Source organism: Pelophylax lessonae, assembly GCF_965119305.1.
Source record: "Pelophylax lessonae genome assembly, chromosome: 3".
In the NCBI taxonomy this organism is placed as follows: domain Eukaryota; kingdom Metazoa; phylum Chordata; class Amphibia; order Anura; family Ranidae; genus Pelophylax; species Pelophylax lessonae.
Window position 1 is genome coordinate 74,003,756 of NC_138770.1, and position 15,484 is coordinate 74,019,239.

Below are 15,484 nucleotides of genomic sequence, written 5' to 3' on the forward strand. Positions count from 1 at the left end.
CATTCTGAACTTCTGTACCTGCACAAAGCAGCACAGCACCTTAAGGTCTATAATTGAACGCACCTTGCATTCCTTCCTGGGGAATGTAAAACAGGTTTGATTAAAAACCCCTGAAAACGTTCCGAAGTCGGAACCGGGATGATCACCTCTTGAAGCAAAGGGTCTTGCATCTCCCCAAAGAGAGCCTGTAAGCAAATCAGGGACAGCTGCTCGTTGAAAGGAAGGACACTTTCCAAAGGGTAAGAACGAAACTTGATCTTGTAGCCGGAATGTATGACTTTGTGGACCCACTTGTCTTGTACCAGGGATCCGGGAACCAGCGAAGATGTCCCCCCACCGCAGATACTGGTAAGGGCGCATGTTCATGCTGAAGGGTGCTTGTTCGCTGGTCTGGAGAAGCCTGCTGTTGACTTTCCAGACCAAGTTCGTCTTGATCCTACAGAGGAGGCCCTGAAAGGATTCGATTCCTTGTCAGTCGACCCTGAGGGATGAAAAAACTGCTTATGAGCCAAGAAGAAGAGCTCATGTCTACGACGAGGGTCCTTGCCCTTAGTAGACTGCGGAACAAAGGTACTCTTCCCCGCTGTGAGACCTTTAATGATTTCATCCAGGGTAGTACCAAACAGGCGATCTCCTTGATAGGAAAGATCAGTCAAAGCCTTTTTAGAAATCTGGTACACAGACAAACATTTGAGCCAAAAAACACGCCGAACGACCACTGCCAAAAGAGAATGAAGCCACTAGGGGAGTCACATCCAAAGAGGCATCACAGATCAACTGCAGCCCCCGGACCAGCTGGTCCGCCAGCTCAGCAAAGGCAGGGGGGAGTGGCTCCCCCTCCAGGTCACGGTGCAAAGCTTAGCCCATTTGGTCAGAGTCTGCAACACCAGGGCAATGGTGAATACCGGCCTCAATGCCGAACCAGCCAGGGTGTACATATTGTGGGCCACAGCCTTTGCCTTCCTGTCAGCTGGGTTCTTAAAGGCCGGGGAATCATGGTTGCCTTGTTTAATTAGGAAACCAGAGAGTCCATCACCGGTGGAACAGTCCGCTTCTTAAGAAGGGACTCCTCATAGGGGTATCGCCCAGCAAATCGCTTAGGGACCCCAAGGGGACGCTTTGGTCGTCCCCACTCTTTAGCGATAAATTTGTCAAAATAGGAGGGGAAAGGGAACACCTTTGCGGCTCTGGATGGCTTGTGAGTGCCAAAGGGAACCTGAGCCTCTGTCGCAGTTGCGTCCTCCATCTTTAAGGTCTCACGTACAGATACAATCAGGGACAACCCCCACCGATCTGGCAGCACCGCCTGGTTGCCAGTCATAGAGCACCAATCGATCCTCAGCAGAGAGGGAGAGGACCCCACCAGACTCACTTCCCTGCAGAAACCAGGCACCACAGCCACCAGGAGAATCTGCACTGCACGTGCGGCTATCTGGAAATGAAACAATTCCCCCCTGCTCCCGTCGCCAGTATAGCGTCCTGCCCCCACCCAAGGAGGTGGACCAGACCACCCACACAGCCCTAGCAGAAGTGGAAGGGGGTAGTAGGATGGGGGGGGGAGAGATGAGGGGGGTGCCCAATGGGAAGAAAGGGAACCCAGGGGTCCGACCGTCCCATGGGAGGGGCCCACGTCCACCCCAAAACCCTCCAGGGGGAGAGGGGGGGGGCAGCTACTCACCATACCAGGAACAAAGCGGGCACCACTCCAGACAGAACCCCTCGGCATCAAAATTGGGCTGTCGGCCAGGAGGAACGCTGTGACTCTGGCCAAGACCCGGATGTATGCGACCTCGCGAGGAGTTTAAGTCGCAGGCCAGCCCCCGTCCGGTGGAGCTATGTTGGAGCCGACCTAGCGCGGAGCTTAGGCCTGCACGCGCTCACTGGCCAGACTGGGATGACCACTGGATTTAGATTATCCAGCCCGTCGCCCAGTCCGGCAGTGGATTGTAGATCTCACAGGAAAAAAAAAAAAAAAAACACAAGAAAAAAAGTCTTTAAAAAAAAAAAAAGTTTCCAAGGAACTAGGTTCATACTCCTGACTAGGCAGAAAAAAACTGAGTACCTATAGCAAAGATAGCCCCTGGGACTGCCCATAGGCGGTCAGACTTTTTTTCTGCCTAGTGTCCTACTCCTGTAGGGGGCAGTATAACCCAATGGTTAAGAAGATCAAGAGCTGTGTCCATCAATGGACGTAAGAGAAACTTTTTTTTTTTTTTATAGTTTGAGATAGGGTAGGTAAAGTTGAGATGATCTTTCTTCAGATTTTTTTCATGGCTGTCTGTGTCCCCATTGGGGAGGATAATCCCTTTATTTGAAGTGGTCACAACTGTCACTGGGCAAGAGATGAGGAAAGCTTCCAAAAAGGACATCTGTTCCTGAGGACCTTTAACCCAAAAGGAAAACAACTGCTTGCTGTAACCAATTATATGGAGCTGGAATTTGGCCTACATTTAACCCCCCCCCCCCCCCCCCGGGATGGCTTGTCCGCTCCACTTATGCAGAGCGGACACGGAGACAGCCTGCTCTCCTCTATGGGCAGTCAGGTGTAAATGGACTGCCTGTCTGTTTACACCTGACTGCCATCCGTCTGTTTTTTGCAGATAGGATTGGATCAGATGTCAACGGACCCATGTCGGTTGACAGCCGCCACTCCATAGAGGAGACTAGAGGATCCGATTGGTCCACCCAAAAAGGGGCCTTAGATTATGGACATATGAAAGAACCTGGAGTTGGCTGAAAATGTAAAGAATGTTTTTTAATAATACTATGATGCCTCTTTAAAAAAAATGAAAAAACATTTAAACAAAATTTCAGTCCTGAACTTAAAAAAAAATGATATATATATATATATTGTATACATATACACACGGTATATAAAAACACACTCAAACAAAAGCACTACATGTCAGAAGATTTAACGTGTGATAGCACCCTCCATGAACCTTTCAGCAGACATCATTGGTGATTGCAGGGAAGCGCGATGTGCTCAGGTGCGGATGTTTGACTAACAAAGATAAAACACACAATAGAGACAGAAACGACAGCGCGATCCAAGGGAGAGCAGTGACAGGTGCTGTGTGTTCTATTCTCTGCTCAGAGATCAGGGAATTCTCTCCCCCTCCCGAGGAGGTACAACTCACAAACACTGAGTCAACCTCCTGATAATTAATAATGTGCTGAGATTTTCCTCTGACAATGAAATCCAGGGAGCAGATCAGACAGGAATAATAACAGACAAGGTAAATGAGGTTATATTTATCCACAGCCTGCGCCTCTTCACCACAGCAGGAATAACAAGACAAAACAAGTTTACCTGGAGGAATTACAACATCTTTAATCATAGATAACAATCGCAGCAGTGTGAAATGTGTAACAAAGGGCAGCAAAATGACCAAAATATCAACTTACTGCACACAATTACTCCTTACCATGACATCTTTAATATATTAGATCTTTGTAAGTAGGAACGCAACTATTTTCGGTTATTTTTAAGGTTTCCTAAAGTTTTTTTTAAGCTGACGCAACGTTTTTTTTTTTTTAGGTTTATAAAAAAAAAACAAAAACAACTTTAAATTAATTTAAAATACAGTGTGCACCCAGAACTTCACTTTAGGGACCATGTTACACACATACTTAGGGTGTAACATGCAACATGTTCCCTAGCAGACCCCCCTGACAATGTGAGGGGGCTCTTCTTTCCAACACCAGCAGCTCGATTTGCAATCAATGAGGTCACATCTGCTACTGTGTCAGTTGTCAATGTGTGGTGGTAATCAAAGCACTCGTAGCCCATTTAACTTTCCTCTAGCACCCTGAGGCCGTGTTGAACTACATGCAAATTGGATGCGGGTTTTCCACATGACCAATGAAGCCTGTTCACACAGCTCCTGGGCAGTTACAGAGCGGATTGCAAAAGGGTCCTGTGAGTGCTTGGGTCTGGTTCAGGTGCAAATTCAGGCAAAAATTCCGACCTGAATCACACCTGAATCCATGTACAGACACGCACCAGACCCCATGCTGGAAACCTGTGGCCGGAGATATGTGAACCTGGCCTTAAAGTCTGATCCTCAACACAAACCTAAAGCTGGAGAAGAGTCTGCAGGAGCCTACCATTGCACCCACCATACCGCACATTTGCATTTATTTATTTATGTTTGGAAAGAGTGAAGCCGCAAGGCTTTACTGCCGGTTTCCCTTACAAGGAATGGCGGCGGTAGCACCCGAGAGCTGATAAAAAAAAGCTACAGTATTTGTAGGTGCGGACTTTTAATTTGGTGTGGGGGTGGGGGGTGGGGTTAGAGCTCCGCTTTAAAGCGGAACTAAACCCTCCTATTCTTTTCAGCCAAGGAAGCTGCTGAAGCTGCTTGTTGATCTTCAACTGCCATGATGCTGCACATGTGATCAAAAGCCATTGGATGGTTTGACAGTATGGTTAAGAGCACAGCCTATGTGACAGTTACAGTTACTTTCCTGGCAAATGCTGGAAATGTAACGTTTTTTTTGACACTGTTAAATCGATGGGTTTAGTTCTGCTTTAAATAAGTAATCAAGAACAGAGGTTCCCCTAAACGGGACTTTTAAGGCACTTGGAGGGTAAAATGTAAAGAATTGAAAATATATAAAGAGTTTAAATTTTATTAAGTACAAAAAGGATTAACAATAAGTTAAAATGGCATGTACAAGCATGGGTTGGACAGAAAGACAAAACTCATAACGCTAGAGTTTTCTGCCTATCCCCACAGATCGGCATTATTTCTATTGGAGACCCCACACCATTTGGGAATGCTCCTGGCCCCTCCCCTCTAAGGACTTCAGATGCTCAGATCCATGTGGGGCACCCCCCCCCCCGGCCTTAACCTCCGAGGTCTCAGTTATCTGACTTAATTACAATTTACTACCATGTATATCGCCGGATGAATCCACACCAATCAGATGTTTTTAACTCTTGTACATGCAATGAAAGTCCAGTTTTGACCTAACTCTAGTACCGCCTTGAACCACCCCTGAAGAAGGAGCAATCTTTTGACTTCGAAACATGTCGGGTTATGTAGTTCTAGCGTTATGAGTTTTGTCTTTCTGTCCAACCCATGCTTGTACATGCCATTTTAACTTATTGTTAATCCTTTTTGTACTTAATAAAATTTAAATTCTTTATACATTTTCAATTCTTTACATTTTACCCTCCAAGTGCCTTAAAAGTCCCGTTTAGGGGAACCTCTGTTCTTGCATTTCGTTTAGGGATGTGGGACAACTGCAACCTAGGTCTCTAGCACCCTTCATAAATAAGTAATCATGGCTGCTCATACAAGCACATGTATTTAGAAAACTACACACAAATGATGAAGATTGAGCAAATCACATGAACATAAAATCCAAAACAAAGGCACCGAGTAGACCATGTGAAAAGCTCACCTGTCCTCCAGCGGCACACGCTGCTACCAGTCCATATTGTCCTCCTTCCTTCTTCAGCCGGTGAGCAGCTGCCATCACCAGCCGAACACCCGTAGCGGCAAAAGGGTGACCGAGAGACAGTGATCCACCCCAGGTGTTAAACTTCTCCAGGGGAGGAGCGCCGACCTGCAAGAATTTGTCACAGGGCGTAAATAAAAGCAGTTTATCACTACAGGAACAATGTAGAAAAAAAAATAATAATACAAGGAACAGGATCTGGAGGAGAAGAGATGTTTGGGGGGGGGGGGGGGGGGGTAATGCAGAACATAAAGTTGAGAGTAAACTATTGATTTGCCCTAACCACCAAAAATAATAAACTAATCTTAGCACTCAAAAAGCAATGGAATCTACATGTCTATGCCTACCAAAGGTCTATTACCAGTCTATTAGTCTCTTTCCTCAACATAATCTAGTAGAAAAAACATCCACTTCCTTGAATCTCTCTCCAGACCGGGGAATCCTCAGAAAAACCATAAATGAAACTGAGAATGCACGGTCATGGTGCAAAATCTACAAAAATATTTATTTTGGTCTTTATTTATTCTTTTTTTGATTTATTTAATCTTTATTAAATTTTTAATTGGTTAAAATAAGTATACTGTACATAAAGATAGTTTTTTTTTTACATAATTTCTATAAGGAACATCTCCATCCATTAGTGCTTTATTCAAAGACCGACCTCTAAAATCCTGGCTAACGCGTTTTCAGGCAGCGAGTCTCCAGTGATACTCTGATGAAGAGGTGCTGCCTCGAAACGCATTAGCCACGATATTAGAGGTCGGTCTTCAAATGAAGCACTAATTGAGAAATAAGATGTTTCTTATGAAAATTATCTAAGAGGCATCTGTTTACAACCCTTTTGTGATTAAAATGCATTTATTTTAACCAATTAAAGATTTTTTTGAGGATCTTTAACCATTTTAGCTCTGGAAGGTTTTACCCCCTTAATGACCAGGCCATTTTGTGCAATACGGCACTGCGTTGCTTTAACTGACAATTGCATGGTCCTGCGATGCTGTACCCAAATAAAACTGAGGTCTTTTTTCCCCACAAATAGAGCTTTCTTTTGGTGGTATTTGATCACCTCTGCGGTTTTTATTTTTTGTGCTACAAACAAAAAAAGAAGATTGACAATTTAAAAAAAAAAAAAAAAAAAAAAAAAAAATAAATAAATAATAATAATAATAATAATAATAATAATAATAATAATAATATTTATTTTCTGCTATCAAACATTCCCAATAAAAAAAAATAAAACATTTTTTCCAGCAATTTAGGCCAATATGTATTCTGCTACATATTTTTGTTAAAAAAAAAAAAAAATAGTGTATTTTGATTGGTTTGCGCAAAAGTTATTGCATCTACAAACTAGGGGATACATTTATTTATTATTTTTTTTTACTGTTTTTACTAGTAATGGCGGCAATCAGCGATTTTTAGCGGGACTGCGACACTGCGTCGGACAAATCTGACACTGACACTTTTTGGGGACCAGTGATCAGTGCTAAAAAAAAAATGCACTGTTACTATATAAAATGACACTGGCAGGGAAGGGGGTGATCAAGGGGTTAAGCGTGCTCCTAGGGAATGCTTTCTAACTGTGTGGGGGGATGGATGTACTTGGGGGGGGGGGGGGGGGGGAGAGAAAAAAAGATCTGCGTTTCAGCTTAGCTGAAACACAAGATTGCTCTCTTCCTCTGACAGAACAGCCATCTGCCTTGTTTACATAGGCAGACAGCCCTTCTGTCCTTCCCCCTGCACAATCACGGGTGGTCGGCAGCCATCACGGCCACCGGACCCGCTGATTGGCTAACCACAGCAGGAGCGCTGCCGAAAACCCCTGCACAAAAATCACATATCTATTATAGCGATTTTGCTCAGCCGGGATGCCCTGCCGCAGTATATATGCGGTGGGCGGTCCGGAAGTAGTTCAACAGAAAGCACATGAGCCCCCATGGACCTTGGAAGGGGCTTCAGACCTATACCTGCCACATACAGCCGAACTGGGGCACCAAATAGTAAGATGCATATATATATATATATATATATATATATATATATGTATGTATATATATATATGTATGTATATTGGACGTAAGGTATATAAAGAAAAACATCTCAAGGTAAAAATCTGATTGGTTGTTATGAGCAGCATAGTCATTTCCAGAGCCAAGGGCTAAATGTATTATATTGATAGGAGAGAAAAAAATATAAAAAAATAAAGAAAGCTATGCAAGTCACCTTTGTCTTCCTTCCCATGTAATTCTGGGCAAAAAACTCAGAATCCATTGCTTTCAAATTGGCCAGGATCTGCCCCTATACAAGGAGAAAAAACACAAATGTTAAAAAGAACCCTCAAGGTCTGCTGATGCAGGGCATGCTTTTTGTAGAATTCAATATTCCTCCCACTGGCTTGCACATCCTATGATGACCTAGGTTACAGTGATGGTGAACCTTGGCACCCCAGATGTTTTGGAACTACATTTCCTCTGATGCTCATTCACTCTGCAGTGTACTTGAGCATCATGGGTAATATAGTTCCAAAACATCTGGGGTGCCAAGGTTCACCATCACTGATCCTCGGAGCTGGCAGGAGGAGCAGGAATTTACACACCAGAAACCGCAAAGTTTGAAAACCAAGGTAAGTACAAACACTCCTCTTACTTCGTTTAGGCTTAGGCCCCTTTCACACTTGTGCGTCCTGAGACTTGAGACTGAAACTTGTGGGAAAGGGGCCTAAAGCAGAAATAAACCCTCCTATCCTTTACAGTCAAGGAAGATGCCATCTGTTTGATCTGCAACTGCCATTTGATGGTTTGATAGCTTGGTTGAGGACATAAGCAAAATGTGACAGTTAGGTTTTGTTCACCCCATGGTGCAGAGAGAAGTCAATTTTTCTGCACGCATTCTGCAAATGCACAAAAAAAAAAAAAAAAAAAAAGAAAAATTCTCTCTATTTTGTCCTGTTCACACCATAACACTGATATCACATGCACAAGCTTTTTCTGTGCAGGAATCAGCAACTTGTATGCAGTTTTCTGTGTGGTTGAAAAAAAAAAAAAAAAAAAAAACAGACTTGACATCAACATTGGTGTGAACAGGGCATATAACTGATGCTCATGAAAATGGATGTCAACGTGCATAAAAAAAATTCACTGAATTTGCTAATTTTTGTTTTGCTCCTCTTACATTAAATAGATATGGTTATTATAGGTGTGTGTCAAGACAGATTTCACAGAAGGTGGATCCCTTAGGTGTGGGGCATTGGTGTATTTTCTCTTTTTGGGGGGGATCAAGGAATAATCAAAGTTTATTTGATCTGGAAATGCCATATTTATATGTATGTATGAATGTAAATTTTTATTTGTGGTCTCTCTTTCCCTTTTTTTTTTTTCTTGTTCTTTATGTATCTTAAGAAAAATTAATAAAAACATTAAAAAAAAATAAAATAAAAATTAACTGAAAACACGCATGAAAATTGCTGTGAAACTGATGTCTCTGCAAGTGAAATCTGCCCAGTTTTTCCACCTGTTTTCATACACGTACGGTATGAACGAGCCCTTAGCAATCCTGGCATTCCATGAATTGAACGTTTTTTTGAAACCGTTAAATTGATAAGTTTAGACTTGCTTTATAATTTACTGCTGTTAAGGGGGATCCGGGCTTCAGCAAAATGGCAGCCTCCAGCAAGAAGAAACAGGAGCAATGGCTGGAGGCAGATTAAAGCATATACTAATGGTGACAGCATAATTAACCACTTGCCGACTGCCTAACGCCGATCGACATCGGCAGCCAGCCCCTCACAGGCAAAGTGACGTAGGGCTACGTCACTAGCTTGTGAGGGTCTAGGGAGCGAGCGCGCGCCCCCGGAGGCGCGCTCCCGCGTGGTCACGGACCCCCCCCGCGCGTGTGTGACCAGCGGACCTGATGTCCGCCGGTCACTCGGCGATCGGCGGGGGAGAGGGAGAATGTCAGGCAGCTTGTGTAAACAAGCCACCTGTCATTCTCCTCGCTGTAAAAACACTGATCACACGGATCTACTATGTACATCCGTTGATCAGTGTCCTTACAGCTCAAGCCACAGCCAATCACAGTAGAAAGCACGCCCCTAGGGACACACACAGCCCCTCCCTCCCAAATAAAGTTAACCCCTTCACTACCAGTGTATTTTTACAGTAACAGTGCATATGTATAGCACTGATTACTGTAGAAATGTCACTGGTACGCCCAAAAGTGTCAAAAATGTCAGTCAAGGGTCCGATCTGTCCGCCCCAATGTCGCAGTCCCGCAAAAAAAAAAAAAAAAAAAAAAAAAAAAAAAAAAAAAAAAAAAAAATCGCAGATCGCCGCCATTACGCGTTAAAAAAAAAAACACAACAAAAATGACAAAAATCTTTCCCTTTGTTAGTAAACACGATAACTTTTGCGCAAACCAATCAAAATACGCTTTTTGCGATTTTTTTTACCAAACATATGTAGCATAAAACAAATTGGCCTAAAATGTTAAAAAAATTTGATTTTTACATTTTTTTGGGGGGGAATTTCATATAAAAAAATGTGAAAAATATTGCTATTTTTGCAAAATTGACGCTCTTTTTTTGTTAATAGCGCGTGATCAAAAAATCGCACAGGTGATCAAATACCACCAAAAGAAAGCTCTGTTTGTGGGAAAAAAAGGACGCCAAATTTGTTTAGGTACAGCGTCGCACGACCGCGCAATTGTCCGTTAAAGTCACGCAGTGCCGAATCGCAAAATAGCCACTGGTCGGAATGGGGGTAAAATCTTCCGGGGCTTAAGTGGTTAATAATGTGGAATGTATGTTCCTTGCTAAAGAACATGCTCTGTCAGGTTGTTATGGGTAAAGTTCCGCTTTAAACTTGATAAAAAATAATGTCCTGTGAGGTGAGGAGGGCGATGACGGTATCACGCTAGGAGGAGTGAAGGACGCTGTGTATTGATACTATACTGACATGCTGTTTTGATACTGCTGAAATGTGAGTCTGTTTTTACTTCAATAAATTTATCACTTGATCAATCTACACTATTGGATCTTCCTTTTGCCTCTCATATATGTGTTCCTATGCTGTGTCCCTGGGATGAGGAGTCGAAGACTTGAAATTCAGGAGTAAAAGTAGAATGCTCATTGATCCTCACATAAAATGCTTGTATGACCTTCCCTGTTGGGTGAGGTCCAATCTAACAGGTGAGAGGCTACCCAAAAGGGGATTGTCGATCACTGAGGTGGATAAATGAAGAGGCTGTGTGGTGTCTGGGATCACACACACAAACTGGGAATTTAACCACTTACCCACTGGGCACTTATACCCCCTTCCTAACTAGACCAATTTTCAAATTTCAGTGCTCTCACATTTTGAATGACAATTACTCAGTCATGCAACACTGTACCCATATGAAATGTGTGCCCCTTTTTTTCAAATAGAGCTTTCTTTTTGTGGAAATTAAATGTCATTGGGTTTATTTTTTGCGCTTTAAAATGAAAAGACAGGGTTTCTTTTTTTTTTTTTTTAAATGCATTTTTCTTTGTTTCGGTTTTAAAATCTTTTGGAAATTATTAATTTTTCTTCATAAATTTTGGCCAAAAGTTACCCTGCTACATATCTTTAGTAAAAATAACCCAAATAAGTATCTATTATTTGGTCTTTGTGACGGTTATATAGTTTACAAGCTATGGTGTCAATCATTCCAAATTGATCATTCCGGCCTATCCTATTTCTTGAGACACTAACAAGCCAGGAAAGTACAAATTTCCCCCCAAATGACCCCTTTTTGGAAAGTAGACAGTCCAATGTATATAGTAAGAGGCATGGTGAGTTTTTTGAAGTTGTAACCTATTTCCCATAATTCTTTGCAAAATTAAGATTTTTTTTCTCACACAGTATATGCATACTTGCAACTACACCCCAAAATATATTCTGCTACTCCTCTTGAGTATGGCGATACCACATGTGCAAGACTTTTACACAGCCTGGCCACATACAACATTCAGGGAGCACCGTTAGGTGTTCTAGGGATATAACATTACAAATCTAATTTCCTGACTACCTATCACACTTTTGTGAGGCACTGATAAGCACTGTAGTGGCCCTGATGTGGCACAGGTGGGCACAGATGGGGCATGACTGGGGCACGAATGAGGCACGACTGGGGCACATATTTGTTTACATATTTGTATATTTGCACACATTGATACACTGAGGTTATGTTTTCATAATTAGGGATAGCTGTCGGTTATGCACTAGTTTTATTATATTTGAAGATTTTTGATGAATGTACTTTAATAGGTAGTGCTTTACCAGTTTCTGGTCTATTGAGTTAACATTGACACCCACAGTGGATTGCATGAACGAAGTGGGATTGTGATGCAGTGTGGGAAATGCACAGGAATTTATGCAAATCCTGCACCACATCAGTGTGAACAATGACAAAAAGTCAGCTTTCAAAGTGTATCTTAGCCTTTTTTTTTTAGCCTTTAGTTTTTGATATAGAAGAGAATGGTTACCCAATCCTAGCAAGTTTGTTTTTGTCCTTTGTCTCGGTAAGCAGATTGTCCAGTATTTCATGCTCCGGTGACACAGCAGGAAGTGGGGTGAAAAAATAAATCTTTTTCACTATTGTAAACGTTTCCCTTCACTTCCTGTTCCAGTGACAACTGTTTCTGAACTACCTTCTGTCCTGTTGACCATGGTCATCATGACAAAAAAGGTGAAGGTATTTATGATGAACAGAAGTCTCATGATTAGATATCACAATATTGCATTCAGAATAAAGGCAGCCGAGCTCCCAGCAGATGCTCCCACCTTTACTTTGATTTACATTGTCACCATATTTACTCAGGGCAGTCCAATGCCTGAGCATGACATCTGTACTAACCTTAGTCAACATACCTATGGGGGTGGGGGGCATCCACTGTGCTTCATAATCTGCGGGTAGTGAGATGTCTCGATTTTGGAAAATTTTATGAATATTCTTTGAATACTCAGCAAACACCAACATCTCACCATTCTAGCTAAAAAAATGATCTTTCAGGACAAGAAGAAATGAGCTGAGAAATTATTCTTGCGGATGACTACTTAAGAAAAAGACAGGAGCTTTTAGCACTCGAAGTTGCAGACTGACAGACTCTGTAGCCAGATCATTTGTTTAAACTAAAATCATCCCATAAGATACTTGTGAAATCCTCCCTCGTGTAAACATCCACAAGCCCTGAGGTTACCTGCCATCTACCTGTCCATACATGGATGAATATTCAGTCAGTCCCTCCTGAACCAGCCCAATTCGATCCATGTATGGCAGGCTTAACACACTCTGCGGTAATGCAAATTTACAGACAATGACAAGATCGCCACCTAGTGACCACAAAGGGGAAAGAGTATCTAGTAAAATAAATTAAATGTATCTAAAATGGCAAAACTTTTTTCTGTGTTCTTTTTGGATATGGTTTGGAAAGGGCAGAAAAGTTGTTAAATTTCTAATACCATGTCCCCGCTGGGGAGACTTGCCCTTCCTAATTTGTCCTAATGACCACTATCGCCAAGGAAAAAGTGGGGGTGGGGGGAGGTGAAAGGAAACAACACTCATTCTGATGACAACTGTGTAGCAGTTGATCTACCTTGCTGTGGAACAATTTCCACTCACTTCCTGTTGTGTGTACATGACAAATGAATGTACATCAGCCCCCCCAATGAGACACAGATAGCAAACGTTTTAATAATACCAGCGTGTGACTGTGATGGGACATTGGATTGCAAACATTTAAAAAATTGGAGTGCAAGCTCCTCTGGTACAAAGTATTATTTGACTGGCTCAGTGTTCTCTGTGCAGCACTGCGGAATATGTTAGAGCTAAAAAACAATAACAGTATAAATCATATTCTATAGCTCTGACATATTCAGCAGTCCTGAGAACACTGAGCCAGTGATGTCAGTTTCTGTACCAGGAGAGCTTACAGTCTAATGCAGTCTCTCACATAATTGAGTACACCTCTCACATTTTTGTAAATATTTTATTCTATCTTTTCATGCGACACTGAAGAAATGACACTTTGCTACAATGTAAAGTAGTGAGTGTACAGCTTGTATAACAGTGTAAATTTGCTGTCCCCTCAAAATAACTCAACACACAGCCATTAATGTCTAAACCACTGGCAACAAAAGTGAGTACACCCCTAAGTGATAATGTCAATATTTTGTGTGGCCACCATTATTTTCCAGCACTGCCTTAACCCTCTTGGGCATGGAGTTCACCAGAGCTTCACACGTTACCACTGGAGTCCTCTTCCATTCCTCCATGACGACATCACGGAGCTGGTGGAGGTTAGAGATCTTGCACTCCTCCACCTTTCGTTTGAGGATGCCCTACAGATGCTCAATAGGGTTTAGATCTGGAAACATGCTTAGCCAGTCCATCACCTTTACCCTCAGCTTCTTTAGCAAGGCAGTGGTCGTCTTGGAGGTGTGTTTGGGGTCGTTATGTTGGAATACTGCCCTGCTGGCCCAGTCTGAAGGGAGGGGATCATGTTCTGCTTCAGTATGTCACAGTACATGTTGGCATTCATGGTTCCCTCAATGAACTGTAGCTGCCCAGTGCCGGCAGCACTCATGCAGCCCCAGACCATGACACTCCCACCACCATGCTTGACTCTAGGCAAGACACACTTGTCTTTGTACTCCTCACCTGGTTGCCGCCACACACGCTTTACACCATCTGAACCAAATAAGTTTATCTTGGTCTCATCAGACCACAGGACATGGTTCCAGTAATCCATCTCCTTAGTCTGGTTGTCTTCAGAAAACGGTTTGTGGGCTTTCTTGTGCATCATCTTTAGAAGAGGCTTCCTTCTGGGACAATGCAGACCAATTTGATGCAGTGTGCAGAGTATGGTCTGAGCACTGACAGGCTGACCCCCCACCCATTCAAACTCTGCAGCAATGCTGGCAGCACTCATCTATTTCCTAAAGACAACCTCTGGATATTGAGCATGTGCATCAACTTCTTTGGTCGACCATGGCGAGGCCTGTTTTGAGTAGAGCCTGTCCTGTTAAACCGCTGTACGGTCTTGGCCACCGTGCCGTAGCTCAGTTTCAGGGTCTTGGCAATCTTATTGATTAGGCCGTCTAAGTAGAGCAACAATTCTTTTTTTCAGATCCTCAGAGAGTTCTTTGCCATGAGAAGCCATGTTGAACTTCCAGTGACCAGTATGAGAGAGTGAGAGCGATAACACCAAATTTAACACACCTGTGTCCCATTCACACCTGAGACCTTGTAACACTAACGAGTCACATGACCCCGGGGAGGGAAAATGGCTAATTGGGCCCAATTTGGACATTGTCACTTAGGGGGTGTACTCACTTTTGTTGCCAGCGGTTTAGACATTAATGGCTGTGTGCCGAGTTATTTTGAGGGGACAGCAAATTTACACTGTTATACAAGCTGTACACTCACTACTTTACATTGTAGCAAAGTGTCATTTCTTCAGTGTTGTCACATGAAAAGATATAATAAAATATTTACAAAAATGTGAGAGGTGTACTCACTTATGTGAGAGACACTGTGCAATATATATATATATATACATACATACACATACATACATACATATACACACACACACACACACACACACACACATACATATATATATACACACACCTCCAAAAATTAAATGCACACTTTGAAAACACATTAGATCTCAATAGGGAAAAAAAAAATCTCATGCTGGATATCTATACTGATATGAACTGGGTAATGTTAGGCACGAAAGGATGCCACATTGTTAGAAAGAAATGAAAATTATCAACCTACAGAGGGCTGAATTCAAAGGCACCCCGAAAATCAAAGTGAAAATCAAGCTAATCCATTTTGCTGAAATTTCATTGCAGCAACTCAAAATGGTACTCAGTCTGCGTGGCCCCCAAGTGCTTGTATGGATGCCTGACAACGTCCTAATGAGACAACAGATACGTCTCATGGGGTATTTCCTCCCAGATCTGGACCGGGGCATCACTGATCTCCT

At 42.6% G+C, this 15,484-nt stretch overlaps 1 protein-coding gene across 2 annotated transcripts in view; it reads right to left on the reverse strand.

The window, feature by feature from the left end:
* The window catches only part of HADHB (hydroxyacyl-CoA dehydrogenase trifunctional multienzyme complex subunit beta), an 83,363-nt gene that overhangs the window by 4,232 nt on the left and 63,647 nt on the right, over nt 1–15,484 (reverse strand). For both annotated transcript variants that reach the window (XM_082248883.1, XM_082248884.1), the window contains exons 14-15: nt 7,693–7,767; nt 5,413–5,577 (exon numbers count right to left, since the gene is read on the reverse strand). In XM_082248883.1, the coding sequence (XP_082105009.1) occupies nt 5,413–5,577; nt 7,693–7,767 (240 nt within the window). The remainder of the gene's footprint in view (nt 1–5,412; nt 5,578–7,692; nt 7,768–15,484) is intronic.